This window comes from Anopheles moucheti, chromosome 3, assembly GCF_943734755.1.
Source record: "Anopheles moucheti chromosome 3, idAnoMoucSN_F20_07, whole genome shotgun sequence".
Lineage (NCBI taxonomy): Eukaryota > Metazoa > Arthropoda > Insecta > Diptera > Culicidae > Anopheles > Anopheles moucheti.
Window position 1 is genome coordinate 76,952,775 of NC_069141.1, and position 23,997 is coordinate 76,976,771.

A 23,997-nucleotide genomic window follows, 5' to 3' on the forward strand; every position below is an offset into this window, starting at 1 on the left:
ATCAGAGCAGTTACAGACGCTTTTAAGATGGAGTTTATATTTGATTTGTTCTTCAACGTGTAGCTCAGTTTATTTAATTTCTTTTTGTGAATTATCTGTAGCTGAATAGTCACGTTCCAGTAGTCTTTTGAACTCGTACTCGTGTACTCGTGTTCGACTTTTGATGTACTGAAGATCGTGAATCTCATCTGGTTTGGGCCGTGATTTTATTGAAGTCTATGAACCCTTCGAGATATCTCCTGATATCCCCTGTTTTAGAAATATCATACACGTGTGTTCCACAAGTAATTTATTTTAAATTAGTTTGTGAATAGTATTGAAGCCAAATCTTTAAGAAATCACTCCGATGCATAATGCAAACCGTTTACCGATACCGTACCAAGATAAAAATTAAGGAGAAAGATTAGAGAGAATAAAATATATTCTTACCAAATCATCTATTGGCCATGGATTTTGCGCACCACTACTACTAAAATCATGGCGTAATTAAAACCCAAATAATATCAACATATTGACATCCTCCAGTCAGTGTGGTGACAGCGTACCAATATTATGGTACCATCACGACATTGTGGTGCGCGCTGGATCTTGTGCAGGAAAAGAAAGCTTAGCACCAATTAGCACGGTGCTTTCAATTTCATTTGACCCGATTTGATTGGGTGTGGTATGCGAATGGAAAGTGATGCTGACGCTTGGTCTGTGCATTAAGTAACAATTGTTCGCTATTTGTCAATTTCGTCGCATAGCTCGCATAGTTTTAAGGACGTTTCTCGCCCTTTAAAGACCTGCCCGACTGTTGCACAGGTATATGGAGTGTGAAATAATAGCAGCAGAAAAAAGGAGTTACGAATACGCTATCAGAACAGCCAACTGTTTTGCGTACAGGGTAACTCATGCGTAACGCTATAATTTGCAACTTCGAGCAAATAAACATTTAATGCACGCGTCCGACGTACGGGAAGTTGGTTACGGTTTTGCTCTGAATGTCGGAAATAGGGCAAACTCAAACACACCACCCCCACCCTCCCCATTGCTTGTTTGTTTGCACTGACCGTACGGTTTTGCCGAATGAATATCGATGGTTGTGCTACTTTTTTGTTTACTACACTTGAGCTTCTCCGTGCGCTTATCGGCGTATCGTGTTAAACATCTGTGTGTGCGTGTGCACGTCATTTTCTAACTGAAGTAGTGAAGGCGCAAAGTATCGATAAGTGGGGAAGCGTTTATAGTACTTAACAATAACTTAACCCCAAATGATAACGATAACAGGCCCCGGTACACTGGGCTTCTTATCAGTGGAACAGAAACGGCTACCGCGATGACCGGCCATTGGTTAGTTAGGTTAAGATAAAAACTGTAAACTTACACAGCTTTGCACAACATCGCATAAGATTATGGTCGGGAATTGTTATGAAAAGCAATTTAAGTAAAATTAGACCAATAGTTAGAACATTATTTAACTTACAGAAGATCAATTTTATCAAAAGAGTTACCCAATGTAGATGAAATTTAACGTTTATTGGCACCATTCGCCGATATGCACTGTACAATTTGTATTTGTTTACACATTAATCTCCCCCTTTACTAAACGGTTTCTTTTTGTATTTGTTTTGTTTACCTTCTAATATTGCAGGCAAAATTAGGTACTTCCCACAACCCATCGATACAGTTTCTGCAGAATGGGCAAGGCTTTCTATCGTTTCCTTCCGGCGGCAACAATGTGCAGAAGTTTAACTTCTCCATTACCGACATCGACACCGGTTCGATTGAGTGCATTCAGCAGGCCCAGGGCCAGCTACAAAATATGGGCCATATTCCACACAAAATGCGGATACACGCGAACGACGATGTGTACGAAACGACGAGGCATCGACTGGCGGCCGCCGAAGAAAATCAAAAGAACAAATGGTATGTGTATTGTTACGTTGTTGTTAATTGTATTTTTTTAAAACATTTTTTTTTAGGAGAAAAGGTTTTAGCAGAGAAGAGTTTAGATACTAAGGATTACCCTAGATCCAGCTTGATTTCACAATTTCTAATGTGGTTTCGACGAATAGTTGATCAAATTTAAATTGCAAATTGCAGAACCTTTGATAAAAAATGCTGAGCATGCTGAACTAAATTTTGTTTGAGCCAAATTTCACATTATCGTTTATTTGTTAGTTTGAAAATGAGAATGAACGGCGGTGGTCTTATCGGAACAATGTTGGCAACATAAACATTCTCCACTAAAAGCACTTCATGTGTTAGTTATTCTGAAAGCGTGTAGATTGGTAATGGCAAATATTTGTTTACATAATGCAGACAACTCACTTTGTATGTGACTACTTGTAGTCAGTGGCCAAGAATAAAGTTACGCTTCGAATACTGTTAAGTTTACCTGTTACCAGCGTGGCTAGAATGAGGTTTTAACTTGCTTTACATCCCCGTGGTCTTTGATGCCCACACACCACCTTACAGAACTACTCTCTCCACTCCCTGATGTTTATTATGCAATATGCATTACGTAAAATGTCGCAAAGGTAAAATAACTTTCGCTATTCGGCACGCCGGTTGGTTGTGTGGGGCATCCCTACCGGGTGGGACCATTTTTCCTCCTCCACCCGGTTTGGTTCCTTCTTCCACCTTCATGCTCGGCATGCAGTACGCTTACTTGAACTCTGAAATATAATGCATAATGTCGAGTAGTTTTTCAAAGTGTGAAAAACTTCGCTCAAAACACACACACACACAAACAGGAGGGAACTACGGTAAAGGAAAAATGAATTAAAGTACCTTTCACCATGCGCTATTGGTGGTTGAGCTTGTTCCGAAGGCTCTATGTGCATCGAAGGGTGAGTGGTTAATGTTGGTGGTGTTTCTTCGCCGAGTTCGACACTCAACATCAAACAACAGTCCGCAGGAGTATTTCGAAAGCTCACGAGACCAAATGAAATAGAGAAACATACGCTTTTCATTTCTTTTTGTTTTCCTCTCGTGGCAATGGGTGGCAGCTGGCGGTAGCTTTGGTGGTACAGTGGATGATCGGTGGTCCAGCAGCATGCCTGCTTTGCCTACATGGGCTTTCAAACCGGAAATGTTTCGGGTTGGTGAACCATTCAATATTGAGATTGGGTTTATCGTGCATTTGTTGGTTGAGATAAAAAAAAAGATTATGAAGATAGGGTCTTGTAAAGCAATTATGTGATAGTATTGTTCATTGAGTATGTTGCATTTGCTGTGAAGCTGCCTGTTTAATTGACACTGTTGCTAAATTTACATAAATTATATGTCTATTCTATCACTGTCCCAACTTGATTTTAAGAGTCTAGAGGGAGGCAGAATTTTAGTAATAGACTTATAGTACTTCGTAATAATACTAAAGTGTAGAATATTAAAAATTAGTAAACAACGCTCGATCCGGTGTGGGTGTTGTTGAAGCGAAGGCATTTCCCACGAGCCATGATCAGTACCAAATCCTATCCAGGATCATGTCCTTGTATGTACAATATGACTATCCAGCTGAGAGGAAATGAAAGTCAAGCAAAGCCAGAAATGGCAGGCCTCCAAGATCTCCTGAGTTGACAGTGTCTCAAAGCAGAAGAAATCAAGGATATTTAAATAATAAGTGATCGCTAAATTTTTCTTGTTCATATTTGGCTGTCGATTCGAATGAAGTCCTTAACTCGTTAACACCTCATGATTCATCAAATATAAATGCATCTTTAGAGCTTCTTGCATATTGAAATGTTAATGAATTTTTAAGGAAGGCAATGATTGGAATGTCCCGCCAAAGCGGAATTATATGAATTTGACCCTTTTCAAAAGATTCATTAAGAAAAAGTCAGTTGAGAATGTAAAAACTCACATACACATGGCTTTACAGATTTGTACATTACAATTGAAGCTTCAATCCTATAAAAAATTCGATCTATTCTTTATTTTTGTCTATGTTACGCAATGCTTTTGTTTTTTGTTTTGCTAAATCGTTGTTTTGATTCGAGGTTACTGTGAAGGACCCTCGTGTTGTGTTCCTGCTCTCTGCCCTGGGTGAATCAGTATTGGCATGAAGCTTAACATAATGCGGTCGTCCTTCAGGTGCGACGAACGCGCACCAAGTTTTGGCGATGGGAAAGTAGCAAAAAAGCGTAAACCTCGCCAAAGTTCCTGCGAAGTAGGTCAATGCTAAAACGGGACTGGTTTAGTTGAATATTGCACATCAGGTTTCGTTTATTTATTTATTTTTTCTTCTGTGCAACTCAACTGTAACATTAACATCAAAATAAAATAACCGCTACCGAAAACGCAATGTTCGGATATGAAAGCATAATGTTTTACTGACCTTGCTTATTGATTGATAAGCATGTTCTGAATAATAAAGCGCTTTTATATGATTTAATTTTGATTAGTCTTAAATTAATTTTTTTAATGGAATGGAAATAGCATCTTTTTTCACATATTTTGTTTACTTTATTGTTGGGCATGTAATTAATGTTATCCTTCTTTTTTTCTCTCATTACAGCACTAGGGAAATCAAACCTAATCAAACCGATATTGGGCGTAAAGTGAAGTTAAAAAACCCAGCCATCCGTAACATTCCTAGTAGTAATGCAGCAATTGTAAACAAACGTGATTCTATCTATAGCAACAATACTGTGAATAAGTCATCCTCCGTAGCAGCAAGCCAGCTATCATCTAATAATAGTGTTAATAATTATAACAACTTAGCAACATCACCAAAACTAGTTAAAGCGAATGGTCTGCACCAGTCGTCCCAACAGCAACAGCCGCCTCAGCAGCAACAGCAACCGCAACAACAGCAGCAGCAGCAGCCGCTGCTGCAACAAAATAATCAATCGCAACAACCAACTCAGTTGCTTCCGGTGCAGCCAAAGCCCGGGTATCAACATACCGTGCACGATCCACCTCATACGCAGCAGCAACAGAAGCTGTCGGAAAATGGGAACGTCCAAAATAGGGTAGCTAATGGGCGCAAGACTGCAAATGCCGATTACATGAAGTGCAACATAAAGTAAGTGACTAATGACCCAACCACCTTAATTGTGGCGGTACCAATCCGACGGGATAGATCATTGCGTTTCTTCCCTCGTTTTCATACAGAGAGCGTCTCATCCACATGCTAGCATTGAAGCCATACAAGCGGCCGGAGTTGGTTGTGAAATTGCAGCAAGGTATGTTAGTTGCAGGATCATAAAGGATCATAAAGCGTGAACGTATTCTAAACTATACTCACTGTCACTTACTACTCCAACTAGATGGTGTGCGCAAGGAAGAGATGAAATGTACTCAGCAAATACTAAAAACCATATCCAGCAGTCGAGATGGTGTGCTTATACTACATCGGAATATTTGGAACGAGGTGCAGGACGATTGGCCTTTTTACTCGGAACAGGATCGACAGGCCGTGAAGCGGTACGGGCATTACTTTAGCGTCACGTGTGTGACAGACAAAACGGTGGAACAACGATAAAATTAACATGTTTCTGGGCTATCTTATAGGAGAAGGCCTCAAAATTTGACGCCTCCGCTTAGCTCCGATGGTGGCTCGTCGACTTCCGGTCAGAGCCCTTCCAGTACACACAACGGGAACAGTCCACAATCGGGTACCAAACGAACTGTTCTGGCCGGTAGTGAAGAAATCGGCTCAACACCCACATCCAAAAAGCAACGCATCAGTCATTACAAGAAAGATACCAATTCGGATCATACGAGGTAGGTGGTGGTTAAAAACAACGCCCTTGGGGGGGTCTATTATAGGGATCTCAAGAATTTATACCTCAAATATTCGAATTATGCTCGAAACTTTTGCTTCTGTTATGTGGAATAACCGTATCGCAGAAATCAAGGGTCGAGCAGCTGATTGGAAGATTGCCAAACATAAATTCACAGACTAATGTTGCTGGTCAGTTTGTATGGGAATCTTCTAGCCTTAAATTCCCCCAACGTCAAAACGTATACAAAAATAAGATTAGTTTAATGTATCATAGACCCCTTTATTAGTTAATTATGATGCGATAACTATCATTTCATCGTTTTTGCTTGTTGCCCTCTTTCGTGTTGTGCACAACGTATGGGGTTTCAGATTGTATCTAATTTTTCGTTCTATTTCACTACAAATTGTGCGTAAGGATAATTTAAAATTGTATAATTTTTTACTGTTGAAAAACTTCGCATAAGTTGAAGAAATCGCATAAGCTATACATTGGGATTTTCTTTCTTTTTTTCTTCTTCTGCTTCACTGCTGATACAATGCAAATGTGTGTAATGATGTGGTCTCTCGTCTCTACATGATCGCCACGTCCTCCTGCCTACTGTCTACTATCTTCCTCTTGCTGTCTCTTACACTGGGATCTTCTTGAACGTATCAAAATCGGTCTGTGTAGTAGGCGCGGCATTACAGATTCCAGAGACAGTAGTAATATGAATCCACGATCGAGGGAACAAGATGATCACAACAATCACCACCACCACAACCACCACCAACATCATCATCATTCCATACGTTCGTCGCACTATTACGGGTAATTATTGGTGTTGTACGACGGAGGAAAAGGGATCCCTTATCTCTTCTTGATCTGCGTACTCCGATCCTGACGGTCATTTCGAAACCGTTTGATTGTGTTTTTTTTTTCAATTATTCATATAATTTGTGCTGAATACCTTTTGTTTGTTGGTCTTTTGTTTTGGTGGTTTTGTTAAGTATGACAGTTTTATTGGGTCATTTCTACTCACATAAATGATGCTTTCTCATTTTGTTTTTGCGTTTATCGAAAATAATTCATTTCGGGTTTGGTTTAATTAAACATTATGAAGGTGTAAGGGGCTTACTTACTGACCGGGACGTTCTGCAACTATGCAGAGGTTATTCAAAGTTAAAGTTATTCGTAATTTAAGCAAAATAGAGATTAAAATAGTTTTAAGCCATATGTTCTACGAGTATCCCGTTCTCGAACGTTGGATACGTCCGCTTCTAACATTCTGCAATCGTAGGTGAACAACTGTTCGCAATGTGATTTGAAGCTTTTTGGGGCATTTTTGGTGTTTTTATACTATGCATGTGGAAACTATTTTCGAAATATTTCTACATTTACCATTTCGGTCTCAAATTAGTTCAACAAATTTTCGTTATTTTCGGTCATTTAATAGATAGAATTTTTTTTTTCATAAAGCAGGTTAACACGTAATGTTAGCCCATACGGCTGTTCTATTTCATCTGCTTAACGAAATCTAAACGATACATCAACCTGTTTCCGACATTACAGTTCATTATCACCCTTCGACAAACGTTCTCGACACAATCTTAGCGTTAAGATTGATATGTATATGCTTTTGTTTCTTTTTTCTTCTATTTATCCCTTTGGAAAAAAATACAACGGTTCGTTTCTGCTAGACCTAATCTAACGCCTAACGCCCAGGAAACGGAAGATGGTGTTAGTTTGAGTTACTCACTCGTATCGAACGATGTTGCCAAACGGATAGAATCGTCAGTGTGTGAGACGGAGGCAGAACGGGAACCATTCGATACCGGCTATCTGGACGGTGCGCAGCAGATGAACGGCGGGGGAGAAGATGATTTTGTGTAAGGCTTGTTCAATAGTGTCCTTCTCCAACTGTTGTCCAATTAAAATGAACACTTTCCAATTCCCTTCGAGTAAAAGGAAAATAATATTATTAGCTATGTTTTGTACCGCCTTCCAAACACTTTACATCTTTGACCATCTGCTGTTGTTTGTTGTTTTCATTTCACTGTTGATAAAACTCTCGATACCATCTACATGTAATACAAATTTAGCTTTATTTAAAATTGCTTAATATGGTGCAGTTTTACTGTAAATGTAGTTAACTAACTAACAAAGCATAGGTAATTACAGGACTGTGTTTTAATACATGTTTTATGTTACAATATACATTTCGGAAATTAATTACCGGCCAGCTAATAATCCGCATATGAAGTAGCTTTCTGTTTTTGGTGGATTGCGTGCAAATCTGTTCGAAAATGAGTGATGGGGTTCTGTAAAGCTATAGTGTGGTTCTTTGCTGTTGATTTTTAGGAACCAATTCACAAGGATAACATCAGTTGAGCAACGGCGTAGATACAAGACTGAATTTGACAACGAATACAAGGAATACCGGCGACTGCATGAAGTGTTAGAGAATGCTTCGAGGAAATTTGCTCAGTACGAAGATGATCTGCTCCACGAACCGAAAGATACGCAACGATACAAGGTACGCACGCAGCACAAAACGAACGAAATACCGGAGGAGAAGTGGACTCGTTTTAACGATGTGAATTTAAATTGTTCATTTACAGGAAATTCAAATGAAAATTTTGAAAGAATACGAGAAAAGTATTAAAAATGTTAAATTTCAACAGGACAAAGAGCGGTACGTAAAAAAAAACGATGCGTTTTCTAAAGTATTTATCTTGTTTCGTGGAATTAATGTAACACTTTTACGTACCATTGCAGGTTTAACTATCTACACAAGAAATTGTCCCATATCAAGCTACTCGTTCGTGATTACGATACTTCGTTAACGAACGGTTCGGGCAGGCCGCAGGAGAATTACTGACGATTGTTGAAACACATGAAGCGTTTGTATTTTATATGTTGAAAAAAAAAGACATTATTTATTTCGACGGGATCCAATCAGTCAATCTTCACCGCGCACTGTACCGCTAACCACACCTATTCGTGAATCTTCCGGAAGAGCAACCAATCAACCATTCATACAGCATCGGTTTTTTTCATAGTTTAGAAGCGTTAGATAAAAGCACAAGTTTGTTGAATTTTAAACTGTGTACTGCGAGTGTTCCGACGAATAATCCAAAATCAACAAATTCAGAACAGCATGTGCACTGTTCAAAAGGAGTTTGTATAATATTTGAATCGGTGCTAAAACCTTTAAATTTGGAACCTATTGTGCATGAACTGTTTTAGCATTTACGACTTAGCAGCTGCTTAATTCCACTTCAAGCAGTCATCCGTATGTCGATATATTGTCCCAATATGTCAACCGATACAAGTGCGTTATATTTTTCTAAAAGTTTTTTTTTATACTTCTGGTTTAATCAGGCAGAAAATCTTTTGTTTAATCACTTTACTGCTGACGCCTAATAATGGATGAGTGAAGAATCACAAGAACGTAGAAGATTGATGCCTCATGGAACACACATTGTTTACACCCATTTTCTTGTAGTGAGCAAAGCTACTATTGTAACTGGAACGGCCTTGTTTCGTATCGGTGGTATCTCTCTGTGGTGTGTGGACTGTTACGTTTAGCATACCGAGCTGGAAGACAATGTTTGCCATACTATACTACTTGGTTTATATGCACGGTAGTCAGTACTTTCCACGTGTCCACGTGTTTTGCCTATCCTGGAACCTGGAATGCATAATTCATTAAATAAATCACGCCTAGGTAAACTACGTAAACCTTTTGCCAAAATCTCGGAATCATCCATGTCATGAAAACAAAAATGCATATTGCTTTCAATGTGCAAATACAAAGAAAGCAGTTCAGATGAAATTGGATCGGAACGTTAATAATGTTTGAACCCCACCCTGACCTGAAGTTAGTGTGGCTTCAGTGTGGTGCGATCGTATAGGCCGGATTCGTATCTAGCTAGTGTCGGAGATTATCACTGGAACAAACAACCTCAGTGTGTGTATGTTGGAATGCACTTATCCACGTAGAGATACGTATGAAGCTATATAGTTATTACGCTCGATTGAGGTTGATCCTGTTTTATGCAGTGTACGCCGTGGTCGTAACTGCAGGAAGTGTTTAAAAGTAACGTAATTTATCAATTAAGTTCACAACATGCTAAAAAGTGAGAAGTGTTAGAAAGCAAAACTAGGAAACAAAAAAAGTATCTTAAATCTGCTGCGCAGCGGCGCTCATAAACAGGCTTGGGAATGTGTAAAAGGTTATTTAGTTAACTAGTGTTCCTTTTTGTTTGTTCCGTTAGTTAATTGGTTATTGATTGTTTAGCTGTAAGGATATAAAGCAACAAAGTGTGAACCGATGATGATGAACGAGTCAGATAAAGTGTACTCCACTACATAGTGAAGTGACAGTTCGCCACCGCTCGTGTTAGCAAAAGCACACACACACACAGTTACAGTTAGCAAATATTGATTTAGTAGTGCAGATTAAGCTGAAGGCATCGTAAACAAACGATTGTACATATTCAATGGCAGATACACGATAAGTGGAGTGTGCATATGTGCATTAGTAATACTTCTGGTAGTGATAACAATGAGTAAAAGTATCATGTGCGCAACACTATTGGCAAGTGGTGAGCCAGAAAAAAGGAACTTATTGTCTACCAAAAATCACAGAAAGGAGGAAACAATAATCTGCACGTAAAGCTGCCCAAAGCGCGCGCGCCATCCGTTCAATTTAATTCTAGTTTTGTTTCTTTTGCTTGTTTTTCTTGTTGTATATACATAGAAACAGATTTGTAGGGAGAAATGCTGAAGAATTTCAAAAAAAAAATTAAAACAAAAAAGAGATATTAGTGCCACACTCTGTAAACGAGGAAAAAATAATACGCATTACATGTAATTACACATCGACCCCCGCAATACATCGTTTCTATAAAACACACGAAGCAACACCCGTGCGCGCCAAACTCATGTTGAGAGTAATGTTTTGCATTAGATTGCCACAAGGAGGGGATTACTTAAACATCTTGCAGGAATTCTCCCTTTTTCCCCCCCACAACAAAAAACTACGCAGGAATAAGACCAGCAGCTGGCAAAATTATCTGGGCGTAGCAAAATTACTGGCCAAAATGTGTGTGTGCCATGGTTGATGTTGTGGCCAGAATCAGTTCAGAGAAGCGAGAAGCGATATGACATATTTAACATACGCGCAACAAGTTGTTTTTGTTACTGAGGAGAACAAAATTGTAAATCAAACCCGGGGGTTTTTAAGAGGAAAAACCAAGGCTACATCCAAAATTTTCACACAAAATCGTTCATCTAAACACTTGATAAACACCGCCTACGAATTAACGCTCCGACCAATATTATATTATCAGATAATTAGATTATCATCACACTTTGTTACCAACAGTTTTGAATTTAATTATATTTCTTTTTACGTTCAAAATTTTGTTGTTTTCTTCTTCTTGTTTTACTGATGAGGGCGTCCGGCAAGTTTGTTTAGTGGTTGGTGAAGCCATGTAAGTAAAGCTTAAAGCCCGTTAAAAGTGAACCACTTCATGACTCAACTGTGCAATGGTTAAATAATACGTTTTTCTGCGTTCTAATTGCTTTGCGGTTCGTATTATACGACAATTTTATTCAAACTGGCTTATTGTTTAATAATTTATTGTTCCGAAGGTTTTAATATATGTTTTTATTAGGTTTTCTTTCGTTTTCATTCACTTGATTCCGCCATTTTACTGCACAAAAATAGTAGATGAACAATTTTCTTTTTATCCTTTTGTTTCTATATGCGGAAGCGTATTGATTTGGTCGATTTGACAACGCTAATGACACTAGTTACACTAAAATGTTGCGTGCCACGTACAGTCAGCGAATGTTAGGCTAGAAAGACTTTGTCCTCTGTGTGAGGAAAGAAGCAAGGAACACAACACTACAGTTTGTTTTATTTAGAAATGAAATTAAGCTATGATATGGCAACGACTGAAAGACGAAAACAATGAATAGCTAATAAGATGTGAGAGAGGCGTGTGTGTTGCGTGAAAAAAAAAGAGAAGCGTTGCTAGAAAGGTACGAAAAATCGGCAATCAGACAATGCAAAACATTTCAATCAAAATGTAGCAACAATCGACCGTTGTAAGCACCGATCGAACTAACGTGGTGTGGCGAAAGTTGCAATACAAAATTGTCAAAAAGTTCTTTTTTTTTTGTTTTGTAAATTTGGGTTTCGGTTTAAATTGTCGTTAAAAAATAATGGGTGAATTTAGCATAAATTTTGCAACGTAAAAGAAAAACTCTACTACTATACACAAAGTGCCAAGAATGCTTGATTCTGGTTGGTAGCAAGACATTCCCTCCTTTCTATTTGTTCCGTCAGCTGTAACACGCGCCCGTTGCAGCGTTAAACAAGGAAAACAATTGCCACAGTTAAAAACATACATAATTTGCAACGATATACGAAGTGTTTCAATACAAAACACGTATGTGTGTGCGGACTGCAACAGTTAGGTAACACGGAACGAAGCAGACCAGACAAAAGATGAAGAAGAAACATACCGTGAGCGTCCACTACTTCAGTCTTCGTAAAAATCCTTCTGATCATGCGCGTCCGTATGTGTTGACCGTAAGGGGTTGGTAGTACTTTTAATACAATCACATTTAAAAAAAACTTCCTCCGTCTATGAATGCAGAACGCAAACGATATACGATTTACAAGAAGAAAAACATAAGGAGGATTTTAATAATCCGGCTCAAACGTCATGACACACAGCTTAACTGCAGCATTACGGTCCACGCAAACAAGAGATTTTACTTTCAGCGAAGCGAATATAATTTGTTAACGCATTTAGTCCTTCCTAGTTATCCGCCCGTTTGAATCCGTAAACCAGGAACCGATCATGAAGCCGATAGAAACGTAGCTCGTCCAGAACAGCGTAATACATTTAATGTCCACAACAACAACACCAGCTGTACGATTGTACAATGAAACAATGTACACGTACGGAGTGCAACGTATGGCATAGACTGTCACAACAATAAGCGCGTAGCACGGTTAGGCTCCAATTTAAATTGCAAACACACAACAGACTGATAATGAGAGAGGAGTACGGCGGGAAATAGCACGCGTGCGATCAATAACAGGCGTACAAAACCGAAGCAAAGTGCAAATTTGTTATCATCCACGTTAGCACGCGTAGCGCGTGAAAACAAAAAAAGTTGTGCCGAAAATTTTGAAATAACAAATCTTATTTAATCTTTCCTTCCAGTGCCGTATGTTGAAGTGAAACAAATTTTTGAGAGAACTCTGGCGTATGGCGAAGTAATTGCCACGAAATGAAACGTACGATCGGCTCACAATGAATGAGTTGTGACTTTTGGAAGCATCAGTAAGATTACCTAACAGAAATCCCCACGAGGGTGTTTTGATGTGCTTAAAAGCGTTCGAGCTAGGGAAAAACACGACGCAAAAGGAGTAAACTCAGCTTGTGGTCCACTAACGAAAACGGGACCGACGGTGTCGTGTGAAGGACAACTAGAACTGTTTAGCAACGAAAATGATGGATATCTTGCCAAAGAGAGCAATTTTACTGTAACAGTGATTTGTGAGGTGGAAATACTGGACGCGGAGATGTGGTAAGAGCATTTCAAAAATTTTACTTTATAAGCCGTACCAACGACAGTACCAATATGTATGTGGCTATAGTTGCAGATGATTGTAAAAGCATAACGATTTAACACTCGCAACGACCAGTTTGTGACTTTCTTCATTTCTATTCGATTACTACTGCTCCGGAACAGAAATTGCATTTGGAACTTCCTTATTACTAAACAAAAATGTTACTTGCAGGGACAATAATATAAACGAAGGATCGAAAAATTGTACATTGTCTTCGAATGTGTTGCGTTTTGTACGCACTCATGTTGTCAAACATTATAAGAAATCTTCTGAAACGCAAACGCACGCAAACCCCAATAGAAATCTGTTGTGCTTCCCTTAATTTTTGTTAGCAGAAATTGAATTCGACTTCCAAAGTTGCGCTACCGAATTACTTAAAAAAAATCCTCTTTTTCTTTTTATTACACGTGTTGTGCGCCTACAAATATCATGTATATTACGCGGGGTGCGACATATTACGACACCTAGCCTTTGATATACTTGCTTAGAACCCGAAACGTACGCTAACCATTCGGACCGAAACACGAAGCATGAGCAATAGAAAGCAATCGTAGTGCTTGGCAGAATTATATAGACAGAGAAGAAAGAGAAAGTGAGAGGAACTATATTTAAAGCAAAATCCGCTTCTTGATGTATACATGCATGCCTTTAACAAAACAAAACGCAAACACGTCAGTAAATCATAAAACAAAACAACAAAGAGAAAGAAAACCATAACAAGTCAAGAGAACTGATGCTACTTCTCATGAAATCGCGACTGTATCTAAAGGAACCGAAAACTGAGGCTGCACCATAATGGACTGCTCAGTAGACCGACAAAGTTGGCAATACGGTGTATCACTTGAGTCTTTGTAAATACTTCCTGTCAACTCTCCAGCAAATTGCCATCGCCAGTAGACACCTCAAACATATGGAATGGAAGATTGTGAAAACACACACACAAAACCGCGGTGCGCGAGCCATTACAAATCTTTGTTATTGCTTATTACACAATCGCACTGCAATATAGATTTTTTGCAGCTATTAAGGGGACCAAAAATTGGCTAAAAGTTACCAAAATTAGGAGACAGTACAGCACGTACTAACACAGAAAGGATGGCATTAAAACAGCAAAATAACCACAAACGAGAAGGTTTAAGATTTCATTCGAGCTGGTTCTCCAATGATGTTTGCTCCGTTAATCATTAAAAAAAGGCGACGTTAACGTTTATCTTTAGTAGGTGTTTGGTTATAAGTGTATGAGTTTCTTTGTTTTTGTTTTACTCTTACCGTGTCTTGGCATTCAAATGTTTAGCACAGTGCGAAAGGAAGTTCCGTGTTATTTTTTAATTTAAGTTCATTTGTTTCGATACACACAATGCCAGCTCATCGTCAAGATGTGGATTTGTGTGAAAGCAAGTAAACTAAAAGTGAAACCACAAATAGCAAAAGCATATAACATGCAAATCGAAATCAAATCAGTATAAATACTTAGTTTGAACAACAACACAACAAGTTAAACACTTGAAAAGCAATGAAAAGCCCTCTCCATTAACAAGAAAAAAATCAAATCCGACAAGAAAAAAGTATACAAACGATTGAAATGAAGTCCGTTTTACCACAAGTCAATATTCTCTGACCCCCTTTGGCGTGTTAGTGGTGGCATTCTCTTTTCTGCACAAAATGTAACCATGTTTGAAACAATGTCAATGTAGAATAACGTTTAAACAAACAAACTAAGCAAACACACAAAACACACATGTGTAAACTCAAAAATTGCACAACAACACAAAACCAAAAACACGAAGAAACAAATTGTTTTTTTAAACTGCAAAACAAATATATCAAAAGCAAAAAAGCATATGGATGAAAACAAGCAGCAGATTGTCAGAACAGTGAATGGAAAAAATACCCAGTAGGAAGTAGTGGGTGAAATATTTACGAAGCAAATATATTACACACGTCACTGTGTATATAGTGTAACAGCAACAGATTAAAAGAAGCAAAATCAAACAAGAAATAATTATTTTTAATATCACACAGACAAAAAATTAAGTAATCAAATGAAGTAAAACAAAGCAGTGCAGAAGAGAAGAGCCATATCTGCGAAAAAAAAAGTAGAATCCATGATGTATTAAAAGAATCAGCGACAAATGGCGCTATATCAAGAGCCTGTGAATCGTAGAAGGAGCAGAAATTTAAAAACAATTATCCCCTTGTAGGCAGCTAGCAAGCAAGTTATACCGGACATGTTGAAACAAAACCAAACACATCTCAAACAGCCTTTCTCTCATGCCAAGTTGTGAACCCCGCTTTCCTTAGATGAACCCCTAGAACCCCCGTAAAACCCCGATCTGTCTTAAGATTTAGAGTCTGCAGTTCGTGCAGTTAGGAACACAATGCGAGCCAAAGCCATGTCATTGTGTGCATGTTCACGTGTACACTCAAACTTACGTTGCATTCTCTTATAAATAGTTTGAAAATTTGTAAACATACACGCATAAGTATGCAAACAAAAGCACGTGATGTGTTGCTTACTAATTTCATGAATCTTTCGTTACCTTGCCAGAGGTTAAGCGCTCCTCCAGACCTAAACAGAAACACAACATGTTTAACGGTTTTTAGTTGTATATGTGATTATTAATGGGCGAATGTTGTTCGATTCAATCAAAACCCACCACCCCCGCCACCTCCACGTATGATGCGAATTTGCGATGCTCTCAATAATGATTTGTGACTAAAAAAGTGTACTTATTGAACAAAGCAATGAAGTTATACGCGCAAAGCCACATTTCATCTGCGTGTTGTGGGGAATTATAATGTGCGTCCACCATAGCACACACACAGACACAATCCCCACACCATTTGCCCTAAAATATCCAGCGCGACTCAGCATAATTCCGCAAACAGAAGGAAAAGTTCGTTTTGACAGTTGTGTGTAGTGTGTATGCCTAGTAGTAGCCATTGGAAAACGCGCGAAAGAAAAGTGTCATTATGTTTTACCCCAGCTAGTGGTTGATTTCAGATAGCACAGAGAAGTGCACCGATGTGGTGCCGGCTAGCAACAAAAAATGGAACAAGTAAGAAGTAGTAACACACAAGTGAAAAGGAGAAGAAGGAAAACAAATTAAAGACTGACTTATTTCTATAACAGTTTCTGTCCTCTCTGTAGGAACTTTGTTGCTAAGCATTGAGTTGTATTTTTTTGTTGTTGTCAAATAATTAGTTACAGTGTTTCCGTGCTCCAAGTTTCGTAGTTGAGAGGGGAATGATAATTCACTTGAGAGAATTAAATCTGAGTGAGTGAGCGAGTGAGTGACTCACGTAGCGCCTTGAAATTTAAATGTGGAAAATGAAACAAGTTAGGGAAGGCCCTTAACATGTATCGGCCCATTGCCCAACTGACTCATAGTGATATGAATCATGCGTGAGTTATTCAACTTTTGACAGGGTTGATTTGGAATTTAAATTATTAGATGAGATTAGCAACTCACTAATGCGTTGAATGTCTCATAAGTAGCCTAAATCGCTAAGAGTGAGCTGTTAGTAATCGCGAAGAATTAAATCCATTAAAATTACTCAAATATCTCCTGAGTGATTTCCGTCGCTAGGGGTGAGTAAATTCACAAAAGAGTTCATCTCACGTTGGAGATTTAAATTCATTCATTTTTTAATACCTAAACAGTATGCACCTCACTAGATGATAGTAGTGAGCAATTTCGATTTGTGTTTGTTGTGTTTCACTACTATTGTTTTGCGATTGGGAAAAACTTGGGCACGGTAGATTGTGGTAGAAAAAAGAAAGATCTTTTATGTTATTTTTACAAAAAGAAAAACACGCACCGATGAGGTTTGCGAAGAAACGATTTAAAAAAGTCAAAAATCTAAGGTTGTGTTTACTTAATCTAACTGTCATCGAGTTTTGAACTTTGAATATATACTCAGTGCTACTATACGAACATTTTTAAGTGGTATGACGTTTAGGCTCGTCCGAGAGGGATCAACACACTTGCGATTTCGAGGTAGTTGCGCATTTGTGGATTTTAAAATTGTTCGCGTATTGAGCGCGTGGTTTTTAGCCATTATTTGTTTCATTTTTTATCATCCTCCAATATTCTCGCATGATTTGAAGGATAAAATGACGGAAAATGTTAGCACACCCTTTCAGAACGTCATTTGCAAATTGCTAATAGTTGATCAACTCTCCCCCATGGCAAATGTATTGGAGAAAAGTTAACAAACCACGTGTGAGTGAATGAGTGAAACACAGTTCGGTTCAAAATGCGCGCGCGCCCATAAACGTACAGAAATGGCCTTTTGTTTTGCACCGGAGGCACACACCTTACGACTGAACTACTAGGAATATAGGAAACGTACCGAAAATGGCCGAAGAAGTAAGGCGGCAAAGAATTATTTCATCGTCTTGTATAGAAGGAATCTGCAACTGCATACCACTAACGGTCGCGAAAACGGAACCTTTTCGACCATTTCCATTGCTGCACGCCAAGGTTCTCTCAGTGGATTGGGAAAATTTGATCGTTTCGATCGTTGACGCCATTTAACAGGTGTGTCAACTGAAGAAGATGAAGGTTAAATTGAAAGGTAACCGCTGAACCAAAGCTCATGTTCTCCATCCTTTATGCGCCACCACTAACTGTCGGAATGAATACTACGAATATAACTCCCAATTGTGAAAAGCAACCAAAGCTTAACATCAATGAACGAAACACCACTAACGGTAATGGATTTTGAATCCGCACGAAACACATACACACACTCTCAAATGGAATGGATTGCCTTTTCTTAGTGTACACGTACCGCAGACACGTGTGCATCGGTGCAACACGTGTGTCACTCTCTTACACGGCGTCAGTGTTTGGCACCGGGCGTGAATCGATCACTTCCAACGAAGATTGCTTAATGACAGCGAAAAAGGGACGGGGCCAACCCGTACTCTCGCACACAAGGAAAGAAGAACAGAGTGTAATATGCATTTTTCAGTGAATTATGTAAACCAATCAAAATATCAAAAGTCTTGCTTACGATTAGTAAAACGGAATGAGCATAAATGAAAGTGTGACCGTACGCGTCCTAAACTGAATTCAAAAACACTACAAACATGATACTAAAATGCGCCCGTGCGCACATAGTTGTGAAGTACGAGTACGAGAACGAAAGATGAACAACAATTACACAGTGTAAGATTGCAAGTTGTATGTAAAGTAGTGAACGCAAGCAGAAAGAGAGAAACATCCATAAATGGGTACCGAATGGATGAACAATAAAATCATACAATCGATCATGATATGTAAAAAACAAACAGTACACAATACAACAAACAAACAAAAAAAAACATTTACAAAAACAAACAAGCAAGAGAAGAGCGAGTTAGAAGGAAAACGATCCACACAAACGCTGGATGTGAGGTGGATGGCGATCAAACGCTAAGCGTTTAAGTCTGACAATGTAACGGTTCTGTACGGTTGGATGATGTAATAATGATGATGATGATGATGCTATTACTACTACTCCTAATACTGCTACTACACAACAACAAACAACTACTACTATTACTATTACTTCAAAACCACTACTCTAGTTTTTAGCAGTAAGATGCAGCAAATCAGCAAAACTGAAACAAAACACACACAACAAAAAAAAATGAATGAAAGCAAGCGGAAGAAAGAGGTACAGAATTGTGCATATTTTTGGTGTAATTGATATTATATGAATATTATTATATATACATATACATGCATATATTATGTAAAAATTGAAAATATGTGAAAAAAAAACTTTGTTATATATCAAGCAGCATTCAAAAAATACAAAAAAAAAATGATTGAAGCAAACCCTTTTGTTTCATTTTTTTTTCGACGGTATCAAACACTGTCAGTAAATCATACGAGTGTGTACAATATAAGAACATTTATATAAGTATAAGTCTATGTCATTGTTTGTCAACATCTTAAAGCGTTCCCATAACCAGGTATGGGTTGTATGGTATCGTTTCACATGACGTTACATAGCTTGATTACTTGCACTCCAAAATAGTTAAGAGTGGGTAGATGTAACAATTGTTGCAAATAACAGGTTAAGTATGAATATTCCTGGAATCTACCAAGGATTGGACAGACTTCTTCTAAGACGTCAAAAATCCAACTGTAACGCAACAACGCATCTTAAGGATTAAAAGTGCCATATGAACAAGTACTAAGGGAGAGGCTCTCCTAGCATGAATAGAGCCCGAAAACTAAAGTATTAGTAGTCTAACTGGTTATGTGGACTATCTTTTACAATTTGTACCTACTCTGGCGGACCAGTTGGGTGATGGCTTCAACGCTATCACTCCATATTTCAACTTGGGACTAGCACGAAGCATGTGGACCACCCTACGCACCCTACTTGGGGCGTGTAGAATTGTCGTGTTTTCTCAAATATCCCTCTATAAATTCATTGGAGGCAAGATTTTGTTTTATTGCACACACTCTACGTTATACTCGTTGTCTCTGTAGGAACCGTACAGCAGGGAGACACAGTCACATCGAGATCATCATCATCGCCGTAACGCAGCGCGTTTCGTTGGTGCTACCATCCACTCCCAAAATATAGCGCAAATATGTGTAAGCAAACCAAACCTTGCTCCGGTGTAGATTGGGTCCGATAAGAATTGTTTGACCATCCCCATCGCTTCCAAGGGTAGAGTTATGAAGTGTGTGTGCTATGAGTTCACTTTCGGTAATGCAATCTGCCCAACAATGCAAAGGGCATGTAAACAATAAGCTACCACTGCAATCCGAGAATTGAACACGATCGGAACCCGGTAACGGTGAGGTGTATGATGCGTTTTCAGTCTTCAATTCTGCCACCTGCACCGTAACGTGATGAACAGTGCTAGCAGCGAGATGATCATGGACGTTGGCTTCACATCACCGACTCCGCTGCTACTGCGCAGGAATGGTTCGTTGGAGGCGGTCGCTATATAGTACACGCCGGCCGGTTTCGCCGATTTCCACACCAACCCGCCCAGCACGGTTCGATCGGTAGTGCAGGAAGGGCCAAGGTTCGTCAGGCCATCGCACCGCTGGGCGTAATAGTTGCGTATTTTGAGCGATTCCTTGAAGAAGTCTACCGATCGCGAATGGCTACAGGTAAAGCTGAGGCCACAGCCGGGTTGTCGCACGCCACCATTCGGGTAGTAGTCCGCCTGCCCGATATTGGTGAAGAACCCGAGCGCCTTGCCGTTCGTGTGAATAATCTCTACGTACTGGGCGTCGTCTGCCGAGAGCCGATCGTCCGGCTTCTTCAGCCGGAACAGGGGCGAAGCCGGATCCAGCCCGACGATGTAACCAATCTTGCCTGATCGTACCTTCTTGGCGGCAATGCCCGCAATATGTGCCCCAAGGCTGTGCCCGATGATGCCGATCTTATTGACGTCCTGGCCGTGTCCAACCACCAGGTTGTCGATCAGGGCGGCGACTAGTGCGGCAACCTTCGGCACACGGTACCGGGCGATCGGATAGAGCAAAGTGCTCGCTCCCTTTTCCCAATCCACCGCGATCACGTTCTTGTTTTCCTGTGCGAGCAGTGCTTTGGCGAGCGGATCAATCACCACAGACTCGGAGCTGCCGAGCCAACCGTGCACTAGGATCGCCGTCGGTAGGCCGCGTTTGAACCCGGCCTGCTCGATCGAGCTTAATCCGTTGAAGTGAAACTCGTACCGATTCTCGGTGGTGTTTGCCCGATACAGATAGCACTGGACGTACTTGTTGGCTTCGAAGTAGGTAGCGTTGCTTTGCAACTCCTGCACGTCCATCCGCGTCATCGTCACAAACTCGCCCACCTTGTTCGGTATCTGTACCGTTGGTACCGGTTCGCCAAAATCCGTCCGCATCACCATAGGCTGTGGAATAAGCGAATCACCACCGTTGTCTCGCTCGTACTCCATGTCATCCAGATCCGGATCGTTCACTTCCTGCTCCGCGGGGATGGACAAGGCTGCCACTGAAGAGATGTGACCGTTGTAAGAAGATTATTATAGCACATAACCCAGTTGTTGGTTACACTTACCATTCCGGCCTGTAATAGCTACCGCCGCTAACAGCAGCAGTAACGCTAAGGGAAGATCCATCATATTCACGGTGGACGATCGGAATCAAAGGATCGAAGGGTTTTTTTTTATAATGCCCACCTGATGACAGACCAGACGACCAAAGTATGACCTGTACGATCACTCTTCACGCGTTAACTAACGTTGCGTGACTCGAAGCTGTCGATCTTTAGGCGTCGTCGTCGCTTTATAAGTACGCGGAACGATAAGTGTCCTAACTGCAAGGGAGATCTGAACGCACCGTACAGATCTTTCGTTATTTTGGCTCCTTATCTCGTTCGTATAGTTCACTTCCGCGTACGTTACATTCCGTTCAAGCTGATACACGATTAGTGGGGTGTGCATATGTGCATCGATAATGCATCTGGTACTGATAACAATGAGTAAAAATTTCGTGAGTCTGACTCCTCAACAGCAGAGAGGGATGGAGTTGAGACGATAAGAGAGATTTTAAATTTTAATCTGGCCGGACTTCCGTCTATTTTTTGTAAGACAGTAGAAAGAGTCCAACCATTGTTGGTCATAATCTCTGAAAGTCATGAGACCGAAAGGTTTTTGAACTTCAGGAAAATTAATGTTATCATCGGTCACTTCAATATTAACTGGTTCATTATTGAAAAATCCGCTAAACTGAAAAGCTTGATGAAAGCAGTAAATATGAACAGTGGAGGATCAATCCCCTTGGAGGCCCAGGGCGGAATTATGAATGGGGCCTCTAATTTTAAAAACGATGAATTTGGGGGGCATTGAAGCCCTTGAAATGAGGCAAAACTAAAGGCGCAGTAAGAAGGGGCTCCTGAACTCACTTTGAATCATCATATTTGGAATGGGGGCCTATGTATACACCTTTTACTACTACACACATTTTTTGGGGCCTCCAACACGGCGAGACCCTAGGCGACCACCAACTCCGTCTACCGTTTGATCCGCCGTTGATCCCTTTTCGCAACTCAACCAAGAATCCGAAAAAAAAACTATTAAATAAACTTTTAATAAACACACAAAAACACTGTCCACAAAATACTTCATATAAACAGGTAAGTACGTAAAAGCGTTTAGAAGAAAGCGTTAGGCTTGATCAGCAGATGCTGATCGCGCCTCATAATTGCATGCGGTTTTGTACTGAATATACAGTTTGCATGAATATACCGACGAGCGGAGCTGAGCTGGTGTCCGAAGGACGTGGACACCGCTCAGTATACGACGATACGTATAAAGAGCAGTACAATAGATGTTAATATCACATATCATATATCACAGTCCGTTAGCTTCCAGTAACAGTAAGTGGATTGATTTTTGCTGTTTTGTCAAGGTAGTGTAGCGAATTCCCTCATGGTTTTTCTTCTTCTTGATGACAATCTTTGTTGGGGGACAACAGAGAGCAAAATGGAAAGAATTAATCACCGTTAGTGTTTAGTGTCCAGCTTTCAGGAGCAAGAGGAGCACACGATCATCTCAGTCGTCATTGCATATTATTTTTAAGCGCTTTTCCTTTCGTCGAAGTCTCTCCGCGTATGCGATCGGACACGCCAAAAGCGACCGGTTTTGTGATTTCTGACACCAAGAGAGCATCCACGAAAGGAGATAACATCAATCTGATCCGCACAAGGATCCGCCATGCTTGTACATGATACATCGATAACGCTTACACACGTTATCATGCGCTGTGATGCTATTGATCAATTAAAGATTGATCTACCATTGGCTATTAGTTACACATACTATCAAACAAGGGCCCTCTCCGGAGAGCGATCGATAGAGCAAATAGCTCAGGTACTGTGGCGAGAATCCTCCGTCTCATTTCATCCATCCAGTTCCTACAGTGCGTGTCATAACTAGACAGCAGGTAAGTTTTTTAATTATTAGGAGCAGGAAACATGGAGTGCCACTATTTCCGAAGACATTAAGTATTGCTTATTGTTCGGTTATTTCGCAATAATTATATCTCTTGTCGTCATGGAATGTCCGGGGGTTTGAAAGGATTCCATGTATAAATATATTCCATAAATATTCCACATTGTTATTTCCATAAAAATAAACTTGTGTACAGTTCTGGTACGCACTGTACTGTTTGGACGGACGGAAAGAGAAGAAAGATCAGTCGACGGATGAAGCGCTATGATCACTAGAGGGAAGGGTACAGCTAAATGAAATGCTACCACGTGGTACGGAAATTTGTGCTATCTCTTCGTTGATCATGCTCTCTTGGTGTTGGAAACCAAAAATTCCACCGTTTCTGGAGCGATTTCGACGGACGGAACGGCACAAAATACGAAAGAGATGCAGAATCCGTTTTGCCTTTTCCCCCACACTCTAATGCGTTTGATAGGAATGTGAAAGGAATGTTCTTTTATAAACCTTCTTAATTCTCACATTCCGGTCACCAAAGAAATTGAATTTATGGGTATATATGGGTATGTATGTGCCTTGCCTTGTAATCACTGACAACTATTTATGAAATTAAATAAATACAAAATAGGGTTTGTTGCTGCATGCTATTCAGTGCCAGTGCCAATCTTCTTATCCAAATTGCTGAGCACATTTGGATTGGGTAACAT

General features: G+C 39.9%; 2 protein-coding genes across 5 annotated transcripts in view; one reads left to right on the forward strand and one right to left on the reverse strand.

The window, feature by feature from the left end:
• LOC128305199 (RNA polymerase II elongation factor Ell) overlaps positions 1-18,742 on the forward strand; it is a 32,592-nt gene extending 13,850 nt beyond the window's left edge. For 3 of the 4 annotated variants that reach the window (XM_053042538.1, XM_053042536.1, XM_053042537.1), the window contains exons 3-12: positions 1,634-1,908; positions 4,502-5,011; positions 5,101-5,171; positions 5,256-5,412; positions 5,500-5,712; positions 6,387-6,521; positions 7,391-7,579; positions 8,052-8,226; positions 8,312-8,385; positions 8,469-18,742. In XM_053042538.1, the coding sequence (XP_052898498.1) occupies positions 1,634-1,908; positions 4,502-5,011; positions 5,101-5,171; positions 5,256-5,412; positions 5,500-5,712; positions 6,387-6,521; positions 7,391-7,579; positions 8,052-8,226; positions 8,312-8,385; positions 8,469-8,571 (1,902 nt within the window). In that variant the 3' untranslated portion in view covers positions 8,572-18,742. The remainder of the gene's footprint in view (positions 1-1,633; positions 1,909-4,501; positions 5,012-5,100; positions 5,172-5,255; positions 5,413-5,499; positions 5,713-6,386; positions 6,522-7,390; positions 7,580-8,051; positions 8,227-8,311; positions 8,386-8,468) is intronic. The other variant, XM_053042539.1, reaches the window with a different exon arrangement.
• A 1,375-nt stretch (positions 18,743-20,117) lies between these two features.
• LOC128304606 (phospholipase A1-like) lies at positions 20,118-21,460 on the reverse strand. The gene is made up of 2 exons (XM_053041812.1): positions 21,400-21,460; positions 20,118-21,333 (listed from the first exon to the last, which is right to left on the reverse strand). Exons 1-2 carry the CDS (start codon positions 21,458-21,460, stop codon positions 20,186-20,188), a joined length of 1,209 nt encoding a protein of 402 aa, XP_052897772.1. The 3' UTR covers positions 20,118-20,185.
• Positions 21,461-23,997: the final 2,537 nt, after the last annotated feature.

What these genes read in the sequence shown, in the direction of transcription:
- LOC128304606 (XM_053041812.1), bottom strand. Translation starts at nt 21,460, where the DNA reads ATGGATCTTCCCTTAGCGTTACTGCTGCTGTTAGCGGCGGTAGCTATT. An exon ending in AGCTATTACAGGCCGGAATG is followed by an intron (nt 21,334 to 21,399) that starts GTAAGTGTAACC and finishes ACATCTCTTCAG; the next exon opens with TGGCAGCCTTGTCCATCCCC.